General features: G+C 52.3%; 9 protein-coding genes across 9 annotated transcripts; 3 read left to right on the forward strand and 6 right to left on the reverse strand.

The window, feature by feature from the left end:
• The first annotated feature begins 549 nt into the window (after nt 1-549).
• BJY04DRAFT_190695 (ankyrin repeat domain-containing protein) lies at nt 550-3,216 on the forward strand. Its single transcript, XM_073711538.1, has one exon. The coding sequence runs from the start codon at nt 586-588 to the stop codon at nt 2,494-2,496; it is 1,911 nt and encodes a 636-aa protein (XP_073570534.1). The 5' UTR covers nt 550-585; the 3' UTR covers nt 2,497-3,216.
• Nucleotides 3,217-3,252: 36 nt separating this feature from the next.
• Nucleotides 3,253-3,771, reverse strand: grg1 (putative glucose repressible protein Grg1). The gene is made up of 3 exons (XM_073711539.1): nt 3,683-3,771; nt 3,446-3,629; nt 3,253-3,390 (listed from the first exon to the last, which is right to left on the reverse strand). The coding sequence occupies exons 1-3, from the start codon at nt 3,695-3,697 to the stop codon at nt 3,374-3,376; spliced, it is 216 nt and encodes a 71-aa protein (XP_073570535.1). The 5' UTR covers nt 3,698-3,771; the 3' UTR covers nt 3,253-3,373.
• Nucleotides 3,772-4,234: 463 nt separating this feature from the next.
• BJY04DRAFT_218879 (YoaK family protein) lies at nt 4,235-5,065 on the forward strand (the record flags this gene model as incomplete). Its single annotated transcript, XM_073716408.1, has 1 exon — nt 4,235-5,065. One exon carries the CDS (start codon nt 4,235-4,237, stop codon nt 5,063-5,065), a length of 831 nt encoding a protein of 276 aa, XP_073570536.1.
• A 41-nt stretch (nt 5,066-5,106) lies between these two features.
• On the reverse strand, nt 5,107-6,540 carry BJY04DRAFT_70219 (uncharacterized protein). The gene has a single exon (XM_073720896.1). The coding sequence runs from the start codon at nt 6,387-6,389 to the stop codon at nt 5,148-5,150; it is 1,242 nt and encodes a 413-aa protein (XP_073570537.1). The 5' UTR covers nt 6,390-6,540; the 3' UTR covers nt 5,107-5,147.
• A 4,554-nt stretch (nt 6,541-11,094) lies between these two features.
• BJY04DRAFT_218881 (uncharacterized protein) lies at nt 11,095-12,677 on the reverse strand (the record flags this gene model as incomplete). Its single annotated transcript, XM_073716409.1, has 8 exons — nt 11,095-11,369; nt 11,471-11,685; nt 11,739-11,943; nt 12,013-12,072; nt 12,128-12,218; nt 12,270-12,321; nt 12,372-12,583; nt 12,660-12,677. The coding sequence occupies 8 exons, from the start codon at nt 12,675-12,677 to the stop codon at nt 11,095-11,097; spliced, it is 1,128 nt and encodes a 375-aa protein (XP_073570538.1).
• Nucleotides 12,678-13,105: 428 nt separating this feature from the next.
• BJY04DRAFT_228132 (4-hydroxybenzoate octaprenyltransferase) lies at nt 13,106-14,288 on the forward strand (the record flags this gene model as incomplete). Its single annotated transcript, XM_073718772.1, has 1 exon — nt 13,106-14,288. The coding sequence occupies one exon, from the start codon at nt 13,106-13,108 to the stop codon at nt 14,090-14,092; it is 987 nt and encodes a 328-aa protein (XP_073570539.1). The 3' UTR covers nt 14,093-14,288.
• A 113-nt stretch (nt 14,289-14,401) lies between these two features.
• BJY04DRAFT_218883 (uncharacterized protein) lies at nt 14,402-15,487 on the reverse strand (the record flags this gene model as incomplete). Its single annotated transcript, XM_073716410.1, has 2 exons — nt 14,402-14,782; nt 14,864-15,487. The coding sequence occupies 2 exons, from the start codon at nt 15,485-15,487 to the stop codon at nt 14,402-14,404; spliced, it is 1,005 nt and encodes a 334-aa protein (XP_073570540.1).
• Nucleotides 15,488-16,392: 905 nt separating this feature from the next.
• BJY04DRAFT_218884 (OPT oligopeptide transporter protein-domain-containing protein) lies at nt 16,393-19,093 on the reverse strand (the record flags this gene model as incomplete). Its single annotated transcript, XM_073716411.1, has 8 exons — nt 16,393-16,763; nt 16,846-16,972; nt 17,030-17,233; nt 17,279-17,474; nt 17,536-18,031; nt 18,087-18,210; nt 18,259-18,846; nt 18,911-19,093. The coding sequence occupies 8 exons, from the start codon at nt 19,091-19,093 to the stop codon at nt 16,393-16,395; spliced, it is 2,289 nt and encodes a 762-aa protein (XP_073570541.1).
• Nucleotides 19,094-20,198: 1,105 nt separating this feature from the next.
• Nucleotides 20,199-21,416, reverse strand: BJY04DRAFT_218885 (uncharacterized protein; the record flags this gene model as incomplete). The annotated part of the gene is made up of 1 exon (XM_073716412.1): nt 20,199-21,416. One exon carries the CDS (start codon nt 21,414-21,416, stop codon nt 20,199-20,201), a length of 1,218 nt encoding a protein of 405 aa, XP_073570542.1.
• Nucleotides 21,417-21,752: the final 336 nt, after the last annotated feature.

Here is a 21,752-nt window from a genome sequence, read left to right on the forward strand (position 1 = left end):
TCGGCGGGCCTTCCATCAATCGGTTAGGGCCTGGGTCTTGGAGTGGCTAGCCATGCAAGCTTGCGCACAGATGAGGTCCAGACTCCAGAGCCTTGACCTATCTAGCTTGGCGTTCTTAGCTCGTCCAGCACCTGTGCTGTGCAATGCCCATTTACCCTCGTGGGAATAATGTGGATAGCATGGATTACCAGTCTTCTCGACTACCCCCACGGGGGTCTGAGAGAACTTCGAGTTGATAGCTGAGCCACCCCGTCTAATGAGCCAGCTTTGCTGAGCAATGGAGACGAGCGTGCAGCGCTGTCCCTGAACAGTGCACCAAGCTATCCGGTTCCTACGCGGTTCTGACGTGTCTGTTGGTACAAGGAGTGCCTGTAGAGCCCGACTATCATGTGAATGGCCACTACAAGGCTGTTTTACTACATCCCCTAAGACAAGAATCGATCAAGAATCGTGGCTGTGCAGAGGCTGAGCTTGCAAAAGATACACTTGGCAACTTCTTATTACATATACTCGCTCTACCCATCAATCAAGGGACTTTCACTTTCGAATCTCAATCCAAGCTCACAGGAGCGGCAATGGCTCAAGATGACATTGCAAGACCTCCCAACCGAGCTTCTTTTGCTGATAACAGATCTCCTTGAGCCGAACGAGATAAACGCTCTCGTTCTCACATGTCGGCAACTCCACGCCATATTCAACAGCATCCTCTACCGACACGCCGTAAAGAGTCGTCCAGACAGACTTGCAGCATGGATAGGCCAAAAGGGCCAACTAAGAACTCTGCAAGAGTTTGTCAAAGCCGGCGGCAACGCGACGACCGACGCACATACAAGCCCGCTTTTCCGCGCCGCAGCACACGGGCAGGACTCCATTCTCCGTGCTTTAATCAAGATGGGTATCGACGTTGACCTCCAAAGCTCCAAATCAAAGCATGTCAGTGCCTTGTTTATGGCAGTTCGCGAGGACCATCTCTCGACCGTCCGCCTCTTGCTCGAAGCCGGCGCCGCCATTGACGCGTGCGGTGAGGACGATGAGACGGTTCTGATGAGTGCTGCTGCATTCGGGCGTGACGAGATTTTCATGCTGCTTTTGAACTCGGGTGCGGATCTCGCTGCCGAGCACTACAGCGGCAGGCCCCTGCTGAACTACGCGCTTGAAGGAGGCTGTGGTATACCCATTGTCGAATTGCTGCTTGAAAACACACCAAAAGAGCGTATAGACCAGATGGGCGAGAGCAGCTACAGCGCGCTCGGCCACGCGGCTCTAATGGGGGACATCCCAGCGGCCAGGCTGTTGCTTGCTGCCGGGGCTAGTCTAGACGCTGGAGGGCGGGACGACACGCCGCTACGAGTGGCCATCGAGAATGGGGAGGAAGAGATGGTGCGCTTTCTGCTGGACGCCGGTGCGGATGCGAACGAGACCCCCGCGCAGTACGCGCCACTCCCCTTAGCTTCGGACCTAGGGCTGGATCGTGTCCTCAAGCTGCTCCTTGAACGCGGCGCCGATCCGACGTATGTGCTTCCTTGGTTGGACAAACCTCTAGACATCGCCGTTATGCACAACCACTACCGATGCGCAAAGCTACTCCTCGATGCAGGGGCTCTGGGCGCATATCGCACCGATGATCTAGATGACATGAGGTATTCGCTTGTAATGCTGGACGACGACATGGCGATACCCATCGCGCAGAAGATGGCCATCTCCGGCGCCTACTACAACAGAGACGCTCTGCTGTGGGCGGCGCGGAACGGCAATCGGAGAATCGTCGAGCTCGCGCTGGCGCATGGGGCAGATCTCGAGAGAGAAGAGGAATCTGATTCGCCGTTAATGGTCGCCGCCATGAACGGGCACGCCGAGTTTGCGAAGTTGTTTCTGAAGCACGGCGCCAATGCATATTTCACGGCCGCCTATGGGCAGACGGCGCTGGCTGTCGCTGCGCAGCGCGGATGGGTGGATGTTGTTCGCGAACTCGTGCACAGCCAGCCAGTGGACTTGCTTGACCTGGTTGATCATCGGAAACGAACGCCTCTATTCCATGCTACTGTAATGGGGCACATCGCGGTTGCTGCTATACTCCTTGCTCACGGGAGTGCAGCGATAGATACCAGTACGAGTGCGTCTCGAACCCCTCGGAGTGTTGTGGAGGAGTTGACTCGTCGCCGCGCGGATCTCGACGCCGCCACCCAGGATACAGTCAAGGCGTTTGCAGAGCTGTTTGACGACCCAGCAACGGCAAAAAGCACAGAAAGTATCATAGAGAAAACAAAGCCCACACTCTGCAAGCCAGGAGAAATGAGAGGAATATCACATTACGACCTGTGGGCGTTGCCAGAAGGCGCATCGCAGTGTCTCTACTGTAGGATTGCGATCCCGGCGTATGGCGTGCGGTTTTATCCGGTGCATAGCAACGATGTTTACTGCCCTGAATGCAGAGGTGCGACTAGGGGCAATTTTCACAGAGAGCCCAAAGTTCCTATAGGTCCGTTGGTGGATTGAGCTGGCAATTTCTAGTAGCGCTGGATGACTACACCCTAGACAAGGGAAATAAATGCTAAAGTCTACTTAGCCCAGTGAGAATCTGCAAGTCTGGGATTTTAAAAGCCAGCAGCCTATGTTCCTGTCGGTCTCACCTCTAACCATGCTCTGCCATATCCTCACCTGCCAAAGCCAGCCATCATCAAACTTCCATCAAACCGGCTCGGACCCCCCTGATTCAGGCTCTGTTTTTGTAGGATATTGCAGGAAATATGTCTGGAAACCTGAAGAACTTGTTTTATTCGCCCGAGGGCCTCTTTGAGGACCAACGGACGTACTCTTTCACCACCTTCCAGCCAAGCAGAAATATCCAGACCGAAGATCCCTTCTCTCACCACGCACACCCTTCCAAGAGATAGCAGGATAGGGGATGCATCTTTGATGTGGCGCTTGCGTATTTAGAAATACGGTACCGATGATTCTGATGAGGTGCTGACGGATAGGACGTGTGTAGAACGAGAGGGGGGCTTGTAAGGAAACCAGGTGCAGTTATACAGAGACAGTGGAGGGGTAAACGCTGCAGCTACCTATTGGTGGGAGTTGATCCGGTTCATGCAGGCAGTATCGCAGTTGACCACGTTGACAGGTTCCTTGATTTACTACAAGGTAGACAGTCACATAGCGGGGTAAGTTTAGGAGATGAGGGCAGAAAAGCTGGCAGAAGCTAGGTCCTGAGCCGAGCTGACTACGAAGAGAAGACTACCAAAAAGAACCAAGCACAGATTTAAAATCGTTTCTTCATAAGGTATATGTACATGCAGTCATGAAACGAATCCATCATCGAGTCTCAGTGAGAAGCCCGTTCCCACATGTTGCTTGAGGTATCGAAAGTCATCGCTTAGTGCTTAGCGGCCTCTGTATCGTCGTTAGTATCCAATCCTGACAACTTGAGATGAACAGGAGAACATACCCTTGTGGACATCGGCCTTGGTGTCGTGGGACTTCTCGTCCTTCTTGTCGACGACGGCGTCCTTAGCAGCGGAGGCACGGGTGCCGAGGGAGGCATCATTGTCCTTGGCGACGTTCTTGTTGGCCTCCTTGGAGGTGGTGGCACCGGCGCCCTGGATGGACTCGGAAACGTAGTTGGCGGCGTTCTTAGGAGTGTTAGTTGACTTGGAGTGAGAAGAATGCGGCAGAAGAAGCTCACCTTGACGGTCTCCATTGTGATAGAAGTGGTTTGGTTGGTTGTTTGGTTTGAAAGTTGTAGAAGATTGTAGTGTGGATGTGAGAGTGTTGTGTTGATGAAGAAGGGAAGAGTTGGTGGGGGATTGAGCAGCTATTTATCTTGCTGAGAGAGCGGTGTTTCCTTGGTCTTGCAGGTTGTGCAACGACGACGTCATGACGTCAAAGAGATCAGCCATCACAAGCTTGAGCTGGAGGTGGAATTGACCAAGGTTGAGGCGGTTTCAGGGTCCTGAGCAGCTGCAAGCAATGATGTCGTATGCGCAACATGCTGATGATGCTGCTGTGACCTCATCGCCGCTAACCTGCATCCGGCTAGCCTGCATCTGACTGACGAAGTCTAGAACCCGTGATTGACGGAGAGCCTCCTGATCACGTGAGGCTAAGCCTGCAGGTCCGTCACGTGGCTTCTATTGTTATGGATGAGGTCATACCTACCCGACCTGAGATCTTCCAGCAACTCCGAAACTCTCCATCAGGGCCTCAATCCGGTTATTCTCAACGCCTCATTGTCATCATGAGGCCACGCGAGACAGACGGCCTTCTCGGAAACACGCGTACACCCAACCAAGCCTCCAGCTCCAACCCGCAGCGCTGCAAACTCGCCTCCCACTTCGCCGCCGACATCAACCCGGAACGCACCGAATTGATCCTCCTCTTCTGCTACATCCTCACCGGAATCCTCGACAGCTCCGCAGTGCTGATATGGGGCTCCTTCGTAAGCATGCAGACCGGTAACACCGTGTACCTCGGCCTAGGAGCCATCGGCGCCGATCCATCAACACGCTGGTACAGAGCTGCGACCTCTATTGCGAGTTTCTGCGCTGGATCGTGGTGTTTCTCTTCGTTTTATCGATGGGGCGGGAAAGGGTCGCCGCGCCGTCGCTGGCTGCTTTGCGCGGTGTTTCTCATTCAGCTGCTTTGTGTGGCTGTTGCGGCTACGATTGCAACTGTGCAGCGCCTTGATGAGCGGTCTTCTTCGACGAAGGCTGGGCTCGATTGGCAGGTTTTGCTTTCGTTGGCGCTTGTTGCGTTCCAGAGTAGCGGACAGGCAGTGAGCAGTCGCGTTTTGGACCGGAAGAGTCTTACTAGTGTGGTTCTGACGAGCGTCTACTGTGATCTCTTCTCTGTCTCTCCAGTGCCAGTCCACGGACAGTCTTTCACTGAAGATCTGAAGCGGCTAGGCGCCATCGTGTGCTTAATCTTGGGTGTTTTTATCGGAGGTCTGTGGGCAAAGTCTTCCATTGGTATCATTGGAGCACTTTGGACGGTGGTTGTAGGCAAGGCGTTGATCGTCTTTGCTTGGGCATTCTGGAAAGAAGGGGGACTAATTCAGCTGCATTCCTAACTTAAGAGGGTGTCTATGATCTTTCTCAGCTTGCATGAAGGACCTAACCTCATAGCTAGGCACCACTTTATTTTCCCACTGCTCAGGCCGAATCTCCCGTATCTTCTGGCTCTGTTCGGAAGTCAAGCAATAGACTCAGCACTTCCTCAGACATTAAGCCCGCTTCTGCTGCCTCGGCTACTCCTTCTATAAACTTCATCTCATCTGGTCGTTGCTCGAGCAAGAGAGTCAGGATTTCTCTAGCAGCACTGGCAGAAGGATTTCCAGCCGCTGCCTCGACGACTTCTTCTGTGATTTTCACCTCATGTGGTCGGCGATCAAGTAAAAGCGTCAAGACTTCTTTCCCTTTGATATTTCCCGCTGCTGCCTTGAGTACTTTCTCTGTAACCTTTATCTCTCCTGGTACACGGTTGAGCAAAAATCCAAGGGCTTCCGTAGCACCAGAAGGGTTTTCTGCTGCTGCCGTTATTATTTCTTCCGTGATCTTCACCTCTTCTTCTCGATAGTCGAGCAACTTAGCCAGCATTATGCTAACCATATACTGGTTCTCCGCTGCTGCCTTGATTACTTGCTCTGTGACCTTTGCTGTGTCTCTGTAAGAGTGAATTACTCGGGCGAGGGGGAATGGTTCGTCCACAGCCGCTAATTGTTCAAGCAGTCCACTGGTAATCCTGAGTCGTGCTCGTCCATCAAACAACCTGTGCAATATTCCTCCTCGGGCAACGCCGCCGCGTCGCATTGCTTTGATAGCTGCTTCAGTCACTTCCACCTCCTCCGGTCGAACGTCTAGCAATGTATGCAGCAAGCGCAGCCCCCAGTTGCCGTTGGCTGCGGCTTCCTCCACCACTCCTTCTGGAATACCTATATCTGGAAAACAGTCCATTATGCAACTTAGTGCCTCAGGTGGATCGATATCTGTTCTCAAAGGCTCCTGACTTTGGAGATCAAATTCGTAAAAATATGCAACCGCGCAGTATTGGCTAGAGACAACACTGGCCAAAGAACCCATGGTGCACGGTTGCCAGTTCTCATCGAGCACTGTTATATCCAAGGCGTTCAGATGCTGAGACTTGTATTTCTCAATGGCCGCAACTTTATCGTGGATTAGTTCCCATTCTTTGTTATGACAAATGTAGAGGGAAATTCGATTCGGGGCCTCGTGCTTTGAGAGAAGGTCCTTGTTCAGCAATTCCAGAAGAAATTCAGCGGACTTCAGAAGTCCTTGTTTGACCAGCCATTGCCACGCCGGTTCGTCTCTTATCAAGGCTGCGCAATTCGCTCCATTATTGGCCAAGAGGATAGCTACCTCAGTCTTTCCGTTCATCAGAGCAAGGATGAGAGCGGTAGTTCCATCACGTGTTGCAGCGTCAATGGAGATTCCTTTAGACCTACCAGCCCCTAGCAAGGTCCTTACTACAGACAGGTTTCCGGTCTTTGCAGCCAAATGAAGTGGTAAATAGCCGTTCCCATCGGCGATATCCCAGACCACTCTGGAGTCTTGGGCGAAGACTTGGACAATAGACTCGTGCCCATTGGCTGCAGCATATGAGACCGCAGTCCTCGAATATTTATCAATGTTATTTGGAAGTTTGCCTGCTTGCAGCAGTGCCCGGACTATATCCAGGTCCCCGCCCTCACAAGCGTATGATAGCGGTGTTCGCCGATCCTCTTCTAGGCTGTCAGGGAATGCTCCAAGCTCCAATAGCCCGACCACAACTTCGAGCCAGCCTCGGATGGCAGCCCAGTGAAGTGCCGTTCGCTTTGAATAACCCATCTTGTGTGTGTTAACCCCTGGGCGTAGCGATACCAATGCGTCGATAAGTTGGTCTTCTTCCAGTGCATCTAGTATGTCTGGGCTTTGCGATAGGTCCGAGCTCTTGATTGCTTCGAACACCTTCTCGTAGCGAGTTGCGATCGCTAAGGTGCAGTCGTACTTTCCTAGCTCGAGTATCCAAGCCGAGTAATCAAATTGCTCCTCTTGCTTGTCGTCTACTTTCATCCAACGATAAAACTCACTGAAAGCCACAGCGGATTTTTGCAGATCTTGTTCAGACTTTGAGGATCGCCATGCCCACTGCAATAACCCTTCAGCTTGTTTCCAGTCGCCCCGTTTCCGAACATCGGACGCGGCTAGTCTTGCGGTGTCCAAGAAGTTGCTTACGGATGGCAGTTGCGACAGAGACAGCAGCACGGGAACGATACATAAATACGCGTCCTCTTTGGAGCCAAGCCCGTTCTCATCGTAAATCTGTACAAGCCTTGACAACCTATCGTTCACCAGGCGAAAACCGTTGGGTCCTACAGTCGTGTTTGTTTGGCCGCCGAGGCCATCGATGAGGTGGCTCGCTGCGGCGACAAAGTTCATAAGAATGTCTTGGGCACAGCAGACCACAAGAGAGCTGTTCGCAGGTACAGTAAGAACACATTCAGTCCCGGCATGAACTGACTTCTGGCCGAACAACGGCATAGTATCATCGTCGCGCTTGAATTCGCTTTTTTGTGGCTTTGTCTTCATGCCCCCGATCCAGATTTCGAGGTCAGTTGGCACACTCCCGTCTTTGGTAGCCACGGCCACGACTCTCCTGAAGTTGCTTGCCTTCCGTGAATTCAAATATCTCTGCTTCAAAGAGAATGCCCACAGCCCAAGGCAAGCTTCTGAGTCCGAAAGATCAACTTTCCAGCCGTTTGCTTCGGTATCTTTGCGGATGCATATAGAGACCGAATCGGAGGTTGTTTGTTGTGATTCACCACATTTAGGCGTTGCCACCTCCAGATCCCACCGTAAAAAGGAGTTCTCATCCTTCTCTTTTTCGGGGAGCTTGATATCGGAAAACAAAATGTCAGCAGTCCCTTCAAGGATCATTTGAAGCCTTCGAGCGCAATGACGGACAGAGACGTGTTTGTCTTCCCAGGCCGATAGATCATTTATCTCGGACCCTGCTGTCGTTAGCCACGCAAGCCGGGACCGGTATTTGAGCAAACGATCGGCCAAACAAGGCTTTGTGGCTGGCTTCGCCCCGAGACTCTCGCGTGTACTCCTCTGGACCTCCGGGGTGGTCTGCACCTCACTCTGATCAGGAAATTCACCATAAACAATCTTGGTGCGAGGCTCGCAGGTGGGCTTTGACTTCGTATCATGCTGAGGATTAACGGGCGAGTTGCACACAAGCCAGCATTGTGCCGAATTCTGGTCACTTCGCTCCGGTGTTTCGATTTCCAAAGCCTGCCAATCAAGCTCGTGCCCTTGAACCAGGTCGAGGATGTCACCAAGGTGATTCTCACTTGTATCAAATCGGCGAGTGCGAAGGCTAGCGCGGATAATGCTCATGACCAACATCGCTCCAAGCTGGAAGACAGCCACAGAGGAATGCATTGCCCTTAGCCCTACAAACTGCAAAACAAACCCACCCATTGTGACAATGATGGCAACCCAAACAAGAAAACTGGCCTTCGGGCCCTTTTCTCGGAATGAAAAGACATATTGACGAAGAGGATTCTTATCGTCATTGTGAGCAAAAGCATCGAAGATCTGGTCACCCACTGCCTGGTTGCCCGGCTGCAGCCAGTACAGACGCGATGGCTGATCACTGCTCAAGGACTCTGACTTCCTGTGGAACTTCCTCTCCTTGGTACTCTGCTCAACAAGCCGCGCACAAAGGAACATTCCTGTGCACTGCAACAGGGTTCCGGAGAATCCCAACGGAAATGCCCATCGTTCAGGGGAGCGACCGTCCATCCTCCACTGCAGGTAGTAAGTGACAATAGCCCCAAACACCAGCACCGCACTCTGAAGCACAAACCCCGTCAATGCAGCCAACCAGAAAACCCATCCAGACTGTTGCTTTATACCGATATTGAGCGATAGATTCGGATTGTCTGTGGGTAGCTTCTCGTTTTTTGAATTTTTACTCGCTCTCCGTTTGCCCATGAGCCTTCCAAGCAAGCCTTCCACTCCTTTGTTCCCCTCCTTCCACTCCGACTCCTCTTTTCCGTTCTCGATGTACTCCTTGAGAGTATAGATACCAGCCTTGGCTCTCTTTCCCCCCGCACCGTCATAAAAGTCCGTCGAATTCGGGTCCCTCACAACCTCCAAGATCTTCGGCCGACCAAACACGCGCGCAATCCCCCCATTGTTATACAACTCACTTACGCTCCGGCTTGTAGACGAACACAGTTCAGCCTCAACAACACCTTCCCCCTCCTGTGCTCGCCCGATAAACGCACGAAGAGACGGACTTCCACACACTCGAATAGCCGAGACCAGCGCCGTCAGGATCCCGAGCGGCGCCATAGCAAAGATAAAATTGTCCAAGGGGGATAGCGATTCGCTGAGGAATTGTTTCGTGGCATTTTCTCCGAATAAGGCGATTAGGGGTGAGAGATCGGTGGCGAGGTTATTGGAGAAGTCGTCCCAGCCTTCTGCGTTGGCGCTGCAGATCAAGGTCGCGGACCAGAAGAATAGCTTGTAATGGATGACTGGGAAGTAGAAGATCTTCTGATCAAAGTGTGAGACTACACTTCAAATGGACCTCTTTTAACAAGGGCAGTGAAGGGCAATGAAACTGTCAACTGTCGCGCAAATCGTCAAGAAATCGGTGATCTGAGCCGTGGAGATAGCCACGATCTCGAGATCAGCGAGCAGGGGTGCAGGATCGTGTATCATTGGCTTCGATTACTTGTCAGCCAGTTGATACAGACAAACCTCTTGGCCTGCAGTGCTGATTCGGGCGCCAGTTGAGAATCCCTCGAGCAGCTCGAAGATTCTACGCTGCGATCCGATCCGTTCGTGCAGATTAATGACGGTCTGATGAAGCATTGCCATTTATATCTTTAAGTTTTGTACCGAGCTGGAGAAATCGATGGAAACCCGGATGTCGCGTACCTAGCCCGCATTGGGTGCCCAGGTTTCTCTATATTTGCTTTTTTCTCAAAGTCAGCAGGCATCCCCGCTTGCTAGCCAACTAGTACGGAGAACAAATACCAGCTTGAGAAAAGTGAGACGTTGAGATGCAGAAGAGTAGAGCAACGTTGACTGTGTGGGAGGTGTCCTTGATACCCAGCCCTCTCATTCACCCATGGACTGTTTTTTGACCTGCTCCATATGGGCCTTGAACATACTCCGAGCATATAGTGGCAGTCTGCCTTGACATATTTTATCGTCCAACCCATCAGCTACATATAAGCTAGCTTCCTGAAACATGGCATTACTGTCCATGACACCTAGGTAGAGTGTGGAAGAGATATTCTAGAGCATACCAGCTCATGCTGAAAGGCCATGCTAACAGGATCACCGTTATCGCCTTCTTAGCTGATGGGGGCTTGTTAGTAGCTTCTGGTTCAGAAGATGAATCAATCAACCTCTGGGACTTTATCACGGGGTGCTTACAACAAACCATCTTGGGACATATGTCTCAATGCCTCGCATTCTCACCAAACCGTCTATCGTTTGCCTCCGCGGAAGCTGGACGGATTTACCTATGGAAGACCCAAAGCGGGTCTTTACACATATATGGATCTTTAATCAACTGAAACCGTCGCTACGCTGCGCTGCTCAGAGAATGGACTTACCTTACCTTATAACCGTATCCAGCAACGGATGTTTGGACATTCGGCCGTGGTCTGACAATCTTGTCCCCCAATCTGAGAGGGAAAGAGCCAGAGAGCATCAGGATATCCATAGACTATTGGGTGACCATCCGGGGAGAAGAAGTATCATGGTCGTCTCTGCAGCATTGTCCTGCCGATTTTACCTCCTCAAAGAACATGCTCGCTCTCAATTCAGTTACATATGTCGTGGTCTGTAAGCTTTATCTATCGTTTATGTCTATAGAACCAGCACATTAACCACTTTTGCAGAAACTTGACGTGAATAAGGACAGAAAATCGAGTGAGCGTAACTCGAGGAAGAAGTACTGCAGTCACAAGAACAAGAAGACCGGCTATTTTCTTCTTCATGGAGAACAGTCATCACTGACCTAGCAAGATAAACTACATATCCAGGCTACAACAACTAAACGAAACTAAACGGATCAGACCCTACTCAACAAGAACCCACCACCTTGCAACTCCTGAAACACCTTTCCGGGATCATGCTTATCCGACACCTCTCTTAATCTCTTCAGATTCTCCTCGCCATACGACAGCAACGGATTCTGGTCCCTCGATGCATCACCCATGTACACAAACCCAACATGCAGACCTCTCTCCCTTCCAAGCTCTTCCCATTTCTCCGTCGTGGCAATCGAGACTCCTCTTATAATCTCGTCATTTTTCTCATTTTCCCAGTCAATGAGAGTCGTCCACCCTGTTCAGTTCAGTTCCATTAGTCTCCACGCTACCTATTCAGCACGAGCACGACAGGAATTCACAATGAAATGGCAAGAGAGGAAAGAATCAAGTACTTACAAGTAGCATTCTCAACAGCCAGTTCAAGACAATTCCCACCCCTCTCAATCCCACGCTGAACCATATACGCGGTCACAGGCTGCAGCGCAAACGTCTGATTTGCACCGGTGTCAGCCCTAACGGCGAGTGCCTTTTCGCGCCAGACTCTGTAGACTTCTTTGTACAGCTGGGCGTTGATCTTTGAGCTTACGCCGCGGTAGTCATGGCGTTTCATCCTACAGTAACAATTAGAGTAATTCCATAAGATCCTGGTCCAGAGGTCTCTTACCGCGGTAAAGCGCTTTCAGCCGCCACGCCAGAGATCTGAGTTAGGGCTAGAACGGTCCCGCTTGCGGCAGGGACTGGATATGCTATTGCCGGGATGTGATTGAATGGGGCGTAGCAAGCTGGTTGATCTTCGCTGGGAGTTGAGAATTTTAGGGCTAGAGTGGCTGTGTCAAGGCCGACGAACAATGCTACTGTGGCGTTACTGTCTGTGAATTTCATTTGCCATGTCGCGAAGGCGTCGAAAATGACCTCTACTTAGTCGAGGTGGTAGATACCGACCTGATACCAGATGTTGTGAACGGGGATGCTGTACAGATCGAAGCGGGTGACAACGCCTAGGATTCGACTAGTTAGCACCAAATGCTAGTTCAACGGTGTCTTGCGACAGACCGAAATTAGCGCCGCCCCCCTTGAGCGCCCAGAACAGGTCGGGGTTTTTCTCGCTGTTGGTATCGATGATCGTGTCGTTGCTGAGGATGACCTGATATGTCAATGGAGTACGGAACAGAGCTTCAAATATATGGACCCGTACCTCGAAATTCTTGACGCAAGCCCATACTGGCCAGAAAAGTGGAAAACCCCTCCTAGTAACGGAAATCAGCCTGAACCCTAGCGCTTCCTAGCACTGACCGACAAACCTCCTAGAATCTCAATCGACCCTCCAACACCGACCGATGGGATGCGGGCGCCGATGACGCTAATCCCATGTGGATCCAGCGCTGTATACACCCCACCCTCACACTCTTCTTGTCGTCGGCGACAGCCACCTCGTTGAGTTTGCGGAGGTCTATCACGAGCCCCGGCTTTGATATACCAGCTCAGCCGGGGTTTGGCGAGTGGCCTGCGCTACGAATGGAGAAGGTCAAGCGAAGAGTATCACCAAGCTTGATGACTGTGGACACATCATTGAAGCGCGACGAACGATGGAGACTCCAAGCATGTGGCCGACCTGAGGGGTAAGAGATTGCGATGGCAGGGATCTCACTAGATGAGCACCTACCAAGAGGAGCCCAATGCAGCTGTCCTTCCCAGGTCTGACTCGACTACGACGCCAAAGAAGTCAGACAGCAGAGACAGAGCCAGTCTAACGGAAGCGAAGGCGGGGAGCGTTTTGCTAGCGGGCACGCTAAGGGCATCGCCGTTGCGCTGGAGCCACTGGAGTAGCAAGACACAGACGGGCGACGAACGGTTCGAAATCGATATTGGGCGGCATGGATGGCTGAGTGCAGTGAGCTAGGGGTAGCTACTTACATAAGACTCGAAACTCGGAGGGGAATGAGTTACGGGAGATAAATACCTCGCCCCCTCTTCCTGGCTGTCTAAGAGTCCTGGTAAGTTGAAACACTCCAAGAAGGAAGGCCTAAAGCGATGGCAGATCAGTACACAGGAAACCACCGATCCGGTTGGCTCAAGAGCGTGCCCGACTCCGCACTGCCCTATATCCAACTCGCACGCCTCAAACCCCCCGTGGGCTTCTGCCTGATTTTCTTCCCTCACCTGTTCGGACTGCTCCTCTCTGCTGCACTCTATGAACTTCCCTTCGACCACGTCCTCCACGCAAGCCTTCTCCTCCTTGGAGGCAGCTTCTTCGTCTCAAACGCCATCCACACCTGGAACGACCTGATCGACGCGCCGCTGGACGCGCAGGTGCAGCGCACAGCCAAGCGGCCGATCCCGCGCGGGGCGGTATCCCCTACCGCCGCCTTGCTCTTCACCGCAACGCAAGCAATCGGCGCCCTACTCTTCTTACCCTTTCTTCCCGGTGGATTTGTTCACTCCACTCTGTGGGCGATCCCTGGCATCGTAGGATGGGCCTACTACCCCTGGGCGAAGCGACATACGTATTACCCGCAGCTGGTGCTAGGGTTTTGTCTGTCGTGGGGGGTTGTCATGGGGTGTTTGGCTTTGGGAATTCCTCTCTTGACAGGGGATTGGGATGACGATGAGGGTTCTTTGCAGGTGACAGTGCAGTTCACCGTCCTTTGCCTCTTTGGCGCGAATATCCTCTGGACGATGATATACGACACGATCTATGCACACCAAGACGTCGCCGATGACAGGAAGATCGGAATCAAAAGCATTGCGGTGCTATACGGGGAGCAGACAAAATCACTGCTGTGGGGGCTTCTGGCGGTCAAAGGTGCTCTGTTGGTGGCTTGTGGGCGGTTGGGGCACATGTCTGTGGTGTACTACCTCGTCGCTGTACTCGGGGCGGTGGGATCTCTCGGTGTGATGATTCGGGAGGTGGATTTGGCTAGTGGAGAGAGCTGCTGGTGGTGGTTTGGGAACGGGTTCTGGCTTGCTGGGGGGTCGATTGTTGGTGGGTTGGGCTTGGAGCTGCTGGTCCGGACGTAGGAATGCAGTAGTTGGGACATGTATGCATGAATTGTCGCGTAGTCATCGAGATACGGTTATTGTAGTTGCATCAAGACCTCCCGAGCTAACTGTTACTTGGTCTTCTTCGTTTGTAATCCGCTGCATCGTTTCCTAGGATGCCTTGATCCGCGGCCCTGAGAGAAAGAGGCGAGAAATCGAGGAAAACTGTGATATAGGAGCGAGTGACAGGCCGGAAACGTGCATCCATATATTAGGAGGGAACCCTGTTCCTAATTACTTCATCTCTTTTTCTCCTAAAACAAAGTAGTACAAAAGTGACCAAGGTGCTTACACCGGCAACGCCAAAGCCGTATCCTCCACCGATATCCCAGCCCACTCTATCGTCTTCACCCACAACGCTTCCTGTTTCTCCTCATCCAAACTATCAGGCGAGCTGACATCTTTATTTCCCATGGTGTAGTATCCCGCCGTGCGATCATCAGCACCATCCCTATCCGAGCTGGTTGCCAACTGCACGATATCAGCCGCCGCCTCCGAAGCAGTCCGCATCGTCGGGTCCGCAAAGCGTCGAAGAAGGAACAAAAACGGCCGGATAATAAACAGCGACATGAACGTGAGCAGAAAAGGGGTGTTGGTTCGTAACGCGCGCGAGTCTGCTAGGTTTCCGGGGTTGACTGCGATGGCGGTGATCTTGTTTACGGCGAGGTCCTAGATGATGGAACTGGTTAGCGACTGTCTGACTCTGACATACGGTACTACTAGGTAATTAGATAGTGAGGAGAGAACTACCTCCTCCAAATGCCGATTCAGCGCATACATCCACATCACAATCGCCAGCTTCGAGTTCGCATAGCGCTGGAACCCGCGGCCCGTGTGTTCTGCTTTCGCTTCCACTCCCTCCGCTGGCGTCTTCACCAGTGTATCCAGTTGATCGGCTTCTGGTATAGCAGGAGGAAACTTCTCTAGACCGTTCTTACCCGGCCAGTGCGCGTCGCTACTAAAGAGCACGATCCGGCCGCCTGATTCGCGGTCGAAGGAGCCGAGGAGGCGGAGGATGAGGGCGGCGTGCGCGACGTGGTTGATCTGGATGGTCTTTTCGTGGCCATCGGCTGTTGATTCAGGCGCACCGCGGAGGTTCCAGTGGTATGCGTTGCAGATAATGCTGGTGAGAGGTGGGAGCTTGCCAGACTGGATGTCTGTAGCAATTGTGGTCGCGAAAGCGCTTACGGCGGAGAGGTCTGCGAGGTCGAGCTTGTGGATGTGGACTTTTTTGTTGTCTTCGTATTGTTTCAGTGTCTGGGGATTGCGAGCTGTCAAAATGAGGGTATGGTCTGGGTACTTGGTCAGTAGGAGTCCGGTGGCAGGGACGGCAAGGGAGCCGTTTGCACCGGTGATGATGATTGTGCCGGGCATTCTGCTTGAGAAGAGAAAGAATAGAACAAGCTGAGAGAGACAAGGGTGGTTTTATCAGGGGTGCTCAGGAGCTATAGCAGGTATGGCACCGGCTGACGAGACTAGGGCTGAGGTGAGATCCACCCGACAAGACTTGAACCTTCCCAAACAGCCTTAGTATCCGTTTGAAGAGATAGCCAGTGAAGAGGTAGAGGGGACTGGAATATAAACTATTCACCTCTAAGAATGTTACATCGCCATGTCAAGCTGTTGCACAAGCTGGGTTCTACACGAATGCCGACTGGAGGACCTGGTTCTAGTACGACTGTCAGCGCCACTGTCAGCTTATTCTTGGTGAACAATCGTCGGCTTGTCTACATCCCTCGTCGATGCAATTAGTTCTCACCATCTTACGAAATCCAAGCATTGGCACAAACGCGTTGCGCTGTTACATTGGCTGACAAGGACCACTCAGGGCTTCCAATATCCCTGCCCTAGCGAGACAACAGAAGAGGGCCTAGACCAAGTAAGCGTTAGGTATGTAAAGCCGTCTCACCTGGTTCTCAAGTAAGTATCCACTCGAACGCTCTAGGGAAGCAACAATGACTTCCTTTCCATTTCTACCCCCGGTGACTCTCCGACACTCACTTCCCATCTAGGACCGTATAGGTAAACCCCAGATAACCACAGCCTAAACAACTCACTTCCCAGGCCCAAACGTCTCCCCCTCCCCCACCGTCAACCTGGTACACATCCCCGTCGCCTCACACCCACCCACCTTCTCCGGTGCATTCCCAGCCCAATCCACATAGACCCCATGATACGACAACGCAAAAACACCACAACCGCCGCAACCGCAATCCCCGAACTCCAAGCCGCACTCAACACATAATTATACCGACTCCAAAACCCCAAATACCACCTTCTTACAAAATTCCAGCTGATCCACCCCGGCAGCACAGCGGGCCACATATACCCGATGTTATACCGGGACCAGAGATGCGCACCCGGAGGATGATCTTCGTGAGCCAGTGCGTTGGCGGCAGGTGGCGCGTGCTGTAGTAGAGGAGCGGCGGGAGGGCCAGGCCTGCAGGGAACGCGGCTAGGAGAGCGGTGTATTGGGCGCCGGCGCCGAAGATGCGCTTTGCGGAGAGCGAGCCGAAGAGCACGGCGGCTGTGAAGTAGGATTGCAGGCCCGGGCAGGTGAAGCGGTCGCGTTGCGTCGGGGAGCAGATGTCGGGGATGTGGGTGATTTGGAAGTTCATGACGCCCGTGCAGACGATGGCGGAGACGGTGGCTGTTTTGTAGTTAGTTATCTAGTTCTACGTGCTTTTGGTATAAGGTGCTGTTGGAAGGGAGGGTAGGGGGGCGGTGCGTACTTGCAACGACCTGGCAGAAGAAGGTCTGCCACGGAGGGATCTTCAGGTAGTGGCCGAGTTTGAGGTCGTTGGCGAAATCGAGGGCGTGGGCGACGGTTACGTAGCCGAAGCCTTTGAGGAAGTTCATCTGGAGAGTTGGTTAGCACATATCTCAGAGACAGAAGAACAACAGGTGGGGACAAACCGCTAGAGCATTCCCGGGCTGCCATGCGCCTCCGATGAACTCCGCTAGCACGTTATACTCGACTGGGATACCTGTCGTGGCGTAGATGATACCGGTTGGGATGGTGAAGACGATGGCCAGCGCGATACCGAAGAAGATCACGCCGACGCTGGTGTTTGTTGGCCAGCCTGCTACGGAGGCAATTCCTAGTCCGATGGCTACGGCCTGATGTCGTTAGTAGGCGGACAGTAGGGGATGAAGGTAACCTACGTTGAGAATCAGGTACCACCACTCAGGGACCTCGCGGTACTTCCTCATCAGTCGGCTGTGGATATCTTTGAAGTCGTTCTGCTGGCTGTTCTTTTTGAAGGAGTTGAACAGAGACCGGAAACCCAGTGCGATGTCCTTTCGATGGTAGAGGATTGCATAGGACACGAGGGAACTGTACACGGCGAAGAAGAAGACACTAAACGGTCAGCGCAAGAATATCGGAGGTGTGGTTTAACTCACTAGAGACAATAGATGACGCGGCGATGTATACCGGGCTATACGCCAGATACTTCTCCGTATCAAGAAGGCCCTTGTCGTCCAGAATCGCAGAGACATTGTACATTGACCCATTGTTCGTATACATGTTGTTCGTGTTAATCGGAAGGTACCCCGTGTTATACGTGTTGGTCCAGTAGATCGCAATAAGCACGAACCCACCGAGCAGAACACCAACAAACAGGTTAAAGGTGACGTGGAATGGCACGACCCATGGATCAATGTTATGGACAACCACATTCCAATCAAGCGTAGGGAAAGGATTAAACCCGAGGCCCCTTTTCAGACCAGTAACGGCAGTGAGTGTGAAGTTGTCTGGTGCAATCCATGCAATCCAGTTGAAAAGCGAAACTGCAGTAACGAGATACTGAGGAACCCAGAACCAGACGAACATGGCTCCGAAGGCGAGGAGGAAGAACTTGTAGCGCGACATGCTGTATAGTCTTTTGAAGGGGCCAGGGACAGCCTCGGATGTCTCTGCGAGATATTAGAAGTGCACTATAAATGATAGAAGATGAATGTCGTGACTAACCTTCATGAAGAGATTGGTTCAACGCTACAGTCACTAGCGAACGCGGCCAGATACAGTACGACGGATAGACCAGGAATCGTCGAGCCAACCCAGCAAGTCCGAACCCCATCAGGTTCATAGAGAGCTACGCGAGTTAGACTCGAATCAGGGCTAAGGGTAAGGCTGCACTTACTGAAGCACAGATTTGAAACCCAAACGAACCAGCAAAAGGCAGATTAAAGTATCTTTCCATCCATGTGGTGAAGATAATAAACCGCGAGTGTGGTATGATAACAGCCACATCCGCCATGATCGAGATTAACATATGCTCCTTCTGGTTGAATCTCCCTGGATTCAGCTTGAAGACTGAACCCAACATGGAGAATCCGCCCACAGGGAGCCATCTCTCCCAAGCCCTACCCAGGGGAAACGAAAGCAGCTGCACACATGCACCTGTAATCCAAATCGCAGGCTGGCGGACGGAGAAGAGCTGGTTGACAAAGCTCACCAATATGACAAAAGAGAGGCCAATGACCCATGCGCGTATCGTGCCGGCTGGAGCAGACTCGTCGTCTTTGTTGCTCACAACAGCGCGAACTTCTGCGTAGGGAGAGTTTTCTGTCAGGAGCGAAATCTCCACTTTGATTTCAGAAATGAGGTCCGCATGTGCGTTGGGATTCTGGAAGAGATCAGGGTGGTTGACAAAGTCTTGCAGGCGGACGATAGATTCGCGATTGAAGTTCGGGTCATGGTCATGGTAGGCGAGGATATCTCTTGCGCGCTGGAGCAGTATAGCATGTGAGATTTCAAGGCGAACTAGGCACATATCAAGATGCAATACTCACATCAAGAGCATCTGCTAGGTCGAGGGTCTTGCTGTACTCCTCGGCGTCGAGGTATTCCTGGGGGCTACACCCGAGAAGCCTCGCCTTTTCTTGTGATTGTCCCTCGCCATGCTCGAGCTTTTCAGTTGGATTCGCCGAGGGAACAACGTTTACGGCGTTGGTCTTCTCGTCATTTGCCGCCATCCTGGTTGCTTCACGGACTCAACGGATCCTACAGTCCGCAATTAAAGCCTACGGCTCGAAACCAAACCCGAGAGCTTCTGACTGGGTTATATACCTAGTATGCAAGAAGCTTGAGAAAATCCACCTTCTATTACAAAAGACGTGCTCATGAGGCGAATCACGGCACTAGGGCTAGCACTGAGGCGACAAGTCAAAGACCTCTCGACCAGTAACATCGCAAGCAGCAAAATAAGGTAATAGAGTCTAAAAGAAGGTTACTCTGCCAGCATGCTGTGATGCTACCCAAGACCTGGCTTCTTTCATGGGCGTGCACAAGGTACAGCGCGGCAACAGAGCAACCAAGGCTCTATTCAGCACCTCTTCCGGAGTAGATCGCCATAGCCCTCGTGCAATGGTACGGTCATCCCTTCCTACTCCGGAGAACTGTCTTCATGGCTCGCGTCTAACTCTATGCCCTTAGTATAGTAAGGTTGTTCCCGGTGCGCTTCAGGCAGGGCTCGATATATTCTCGCCTGTATAGAGTTACCAGGTTGTTACATACCTAGGACTAACGCAAGAGATGCTTAAAATCGAATCTTGTTTCCGTGTCTCAATCGAACCAAGCTCTCTCCCCAGTCCGCCTCTTTCGCGTCCATCTTACTTTACCTAGGTGTCAGCTCGTTGTCACAAATACAACCATCAGGAAGGCTAGCTTTATGCAGATGTAGAAATGTTGCCTTGGCTAGTCCACTCGGAGCTTGTAGATGTTACACCATGCCCTAACAAAGTAAGCCATCAGCCTAGCCTCGCCTTTATCAATAGAGCGCCCTGCATGAATAGGAGATTTTGGACGGCTATGGCATGCATTCTTATTGACTACTCAGTCCGCTACCGACACCATACCTAAGCCTTCTATTGCCATCTTGCATGCTTATAAGATCTAGGATCATTACACGGATGCCGATTCCAGAACCTTATTTAGGTATATAGATTTCCCGCAAAAAAAACTCACCATCTCGATCGTCGACCCTACTAGTGTTGAGCGCAATCCCAGGGTAGCAAGAAGGTGAATACTGCAGATAAACAATATCATGCACAATAAATCTCAACGAGTGAATCTACCTCTCTACCAACCCTCCTCTCCCTCTCCCTCTCCCTCCTCATCCAACACCCCCTCCAACTCCCCCTCCTGAAACAGCACCGGCCGCCCACCCTCCAAATCCAAAATCTCAGCAACAACCCCCTTGATATACCCCCTCAGCATCTCCACAACCTCAACCCCAATCTCATCCTCAGCAAATACCTCCCCGCTCCCCACCCATCCATTAAACACCAGAAACGCATGCGTGGAGTAATGCACCCGCCTAGCCCGATCCGGAAACATCGCAAGCACCGGATTGTAGCAGCTTGCATGGGTCTGGACTTCTTCGAGGCTGGTCATCAGGTCGATGTACTTCGGCCCACCAGGCGTATACGTGATTTTGGAAATGTCCAGTATTGTCGGTGGAGATGAGATGATACTGGCGAACGGCGAGTCGTCGTCCGTATCCAGACTCGGGAAAAAGCTTTGTCGTTCTGACAGGAGCGGGATATGCAAGAACGCAGGGAGAACAGCATACTGCAGCCCCGGGAACAGACCGAGGATCTGGCGCACGAGCTGTGCGTTGGTGTACCAGAGCGCGAGGATCTCCTTTACGAAGAAGGTTTTGAGCGCCTGCATCGCGGGTTCTCTGAGCCGCTGGCTTTCTGCTTTGGTCCCGCCGTTGGGAAAGGTGGCGTTGCTATCGGCGAGCTTCAGCCCCGCGGCGAGAGACAGGTGGATGAAGTTCTCTGTGAGTGGGGTGACGAGAGGCCCGTACCCCATGTGCGAGACTTTGCGTCGCATTATGTCCATTGTGTCGTCGGGTGTCCAGTCGATTGCGCTGATGTAGGCTAGGGAGTAGGTGGTGGTTTGGACGGTGTGGTGGAGGGAGGACAGATAGGGTAGGTTGTAGGGGCTGTCGAGTTCGATGATGCAATCTCTGAGAAACGGGAAGAGGGTGATTTGAGCGGTGGTGAAGAGCTGGCGAATCCGTAGGAGGTAGCCTCCTCTGGTTGATTTGCCGTGGAGGGCTAGGGAGCGGGTGGTTGCTGCGAAGAGGGGGCAGACAGCGCGGAGGGTCTTGGTTGAGCTGATGATGCGTTTGAATGGAATGGTGGGGTGGGAGAAGGGCTTGGAGAGGTACTTTGTGCGGGAGGAGATTTCGTGGATGATGATGGGGGTGAGGATTGATTGGAGGATCTCTTGGGGGAAGGTGAGGAGGAGGACTGGGGAGCGCGGTGTTGGAGGTGAGATGTAGGCCATGGTTGGTAGGTCTTGTAGAGAGTATGAATGATCAAGATAGGGGTGAGTTGAGGACGGAAATTTGTTTATAGCTAGGATCTTAGTGTTGATGCGAATACGAGGCTACCTTGCGGGTCTGGCGGTGCTGCCTGGTTCCTCGTCTTGGAATCGACCACTCTCAAATCTGGAGCAACAAGTAAGGAATTGGACTCAATTAGAGGCCATCTATTAGGACTTGTGAGGGCGGATGGATGGGATGGAGAAGGTAAGAAACAATCAGTCACTATATTTGTTACATCGACCACGATGCTAGATATAGCACGCGTACCGTCCACAGATACCCGACTCAACAATTCA

This window comes from Aspergillus karnatakaensis (assembly GCF_047715665.1).
Source record: "Aspergillus karnatakaensis strain CBS 102800 unplaced genomic scaffold BJY04scaffold_28, whole genome shotgun sequence".
Lineage (NCBI taxonomy): Eukaryota > Fungi > Ascomycota > Eurotiomycetes > Eurotiales > Aspergillaceae > Aspergillus > Aspergillus karnatakaensis.

Bases quoted from the DNA above. Each gene is read 5' to 3' on its own strand.
- BJY04DRAFT_190695 (XM_073711538.1), top strand. From the start codon at position 586: ATGACATTGCAAGACCTCCCAACCGAGCTTCTTTTGCTGATAACAGAT.
- BJY04DRAFT_70219 (XM_073720896.1), bottom strand. From the start codon at position 6,389: ATGAACGGAAAGACTGAGGTAGCTATCCTCTTGGCCAATAATGGAGCG.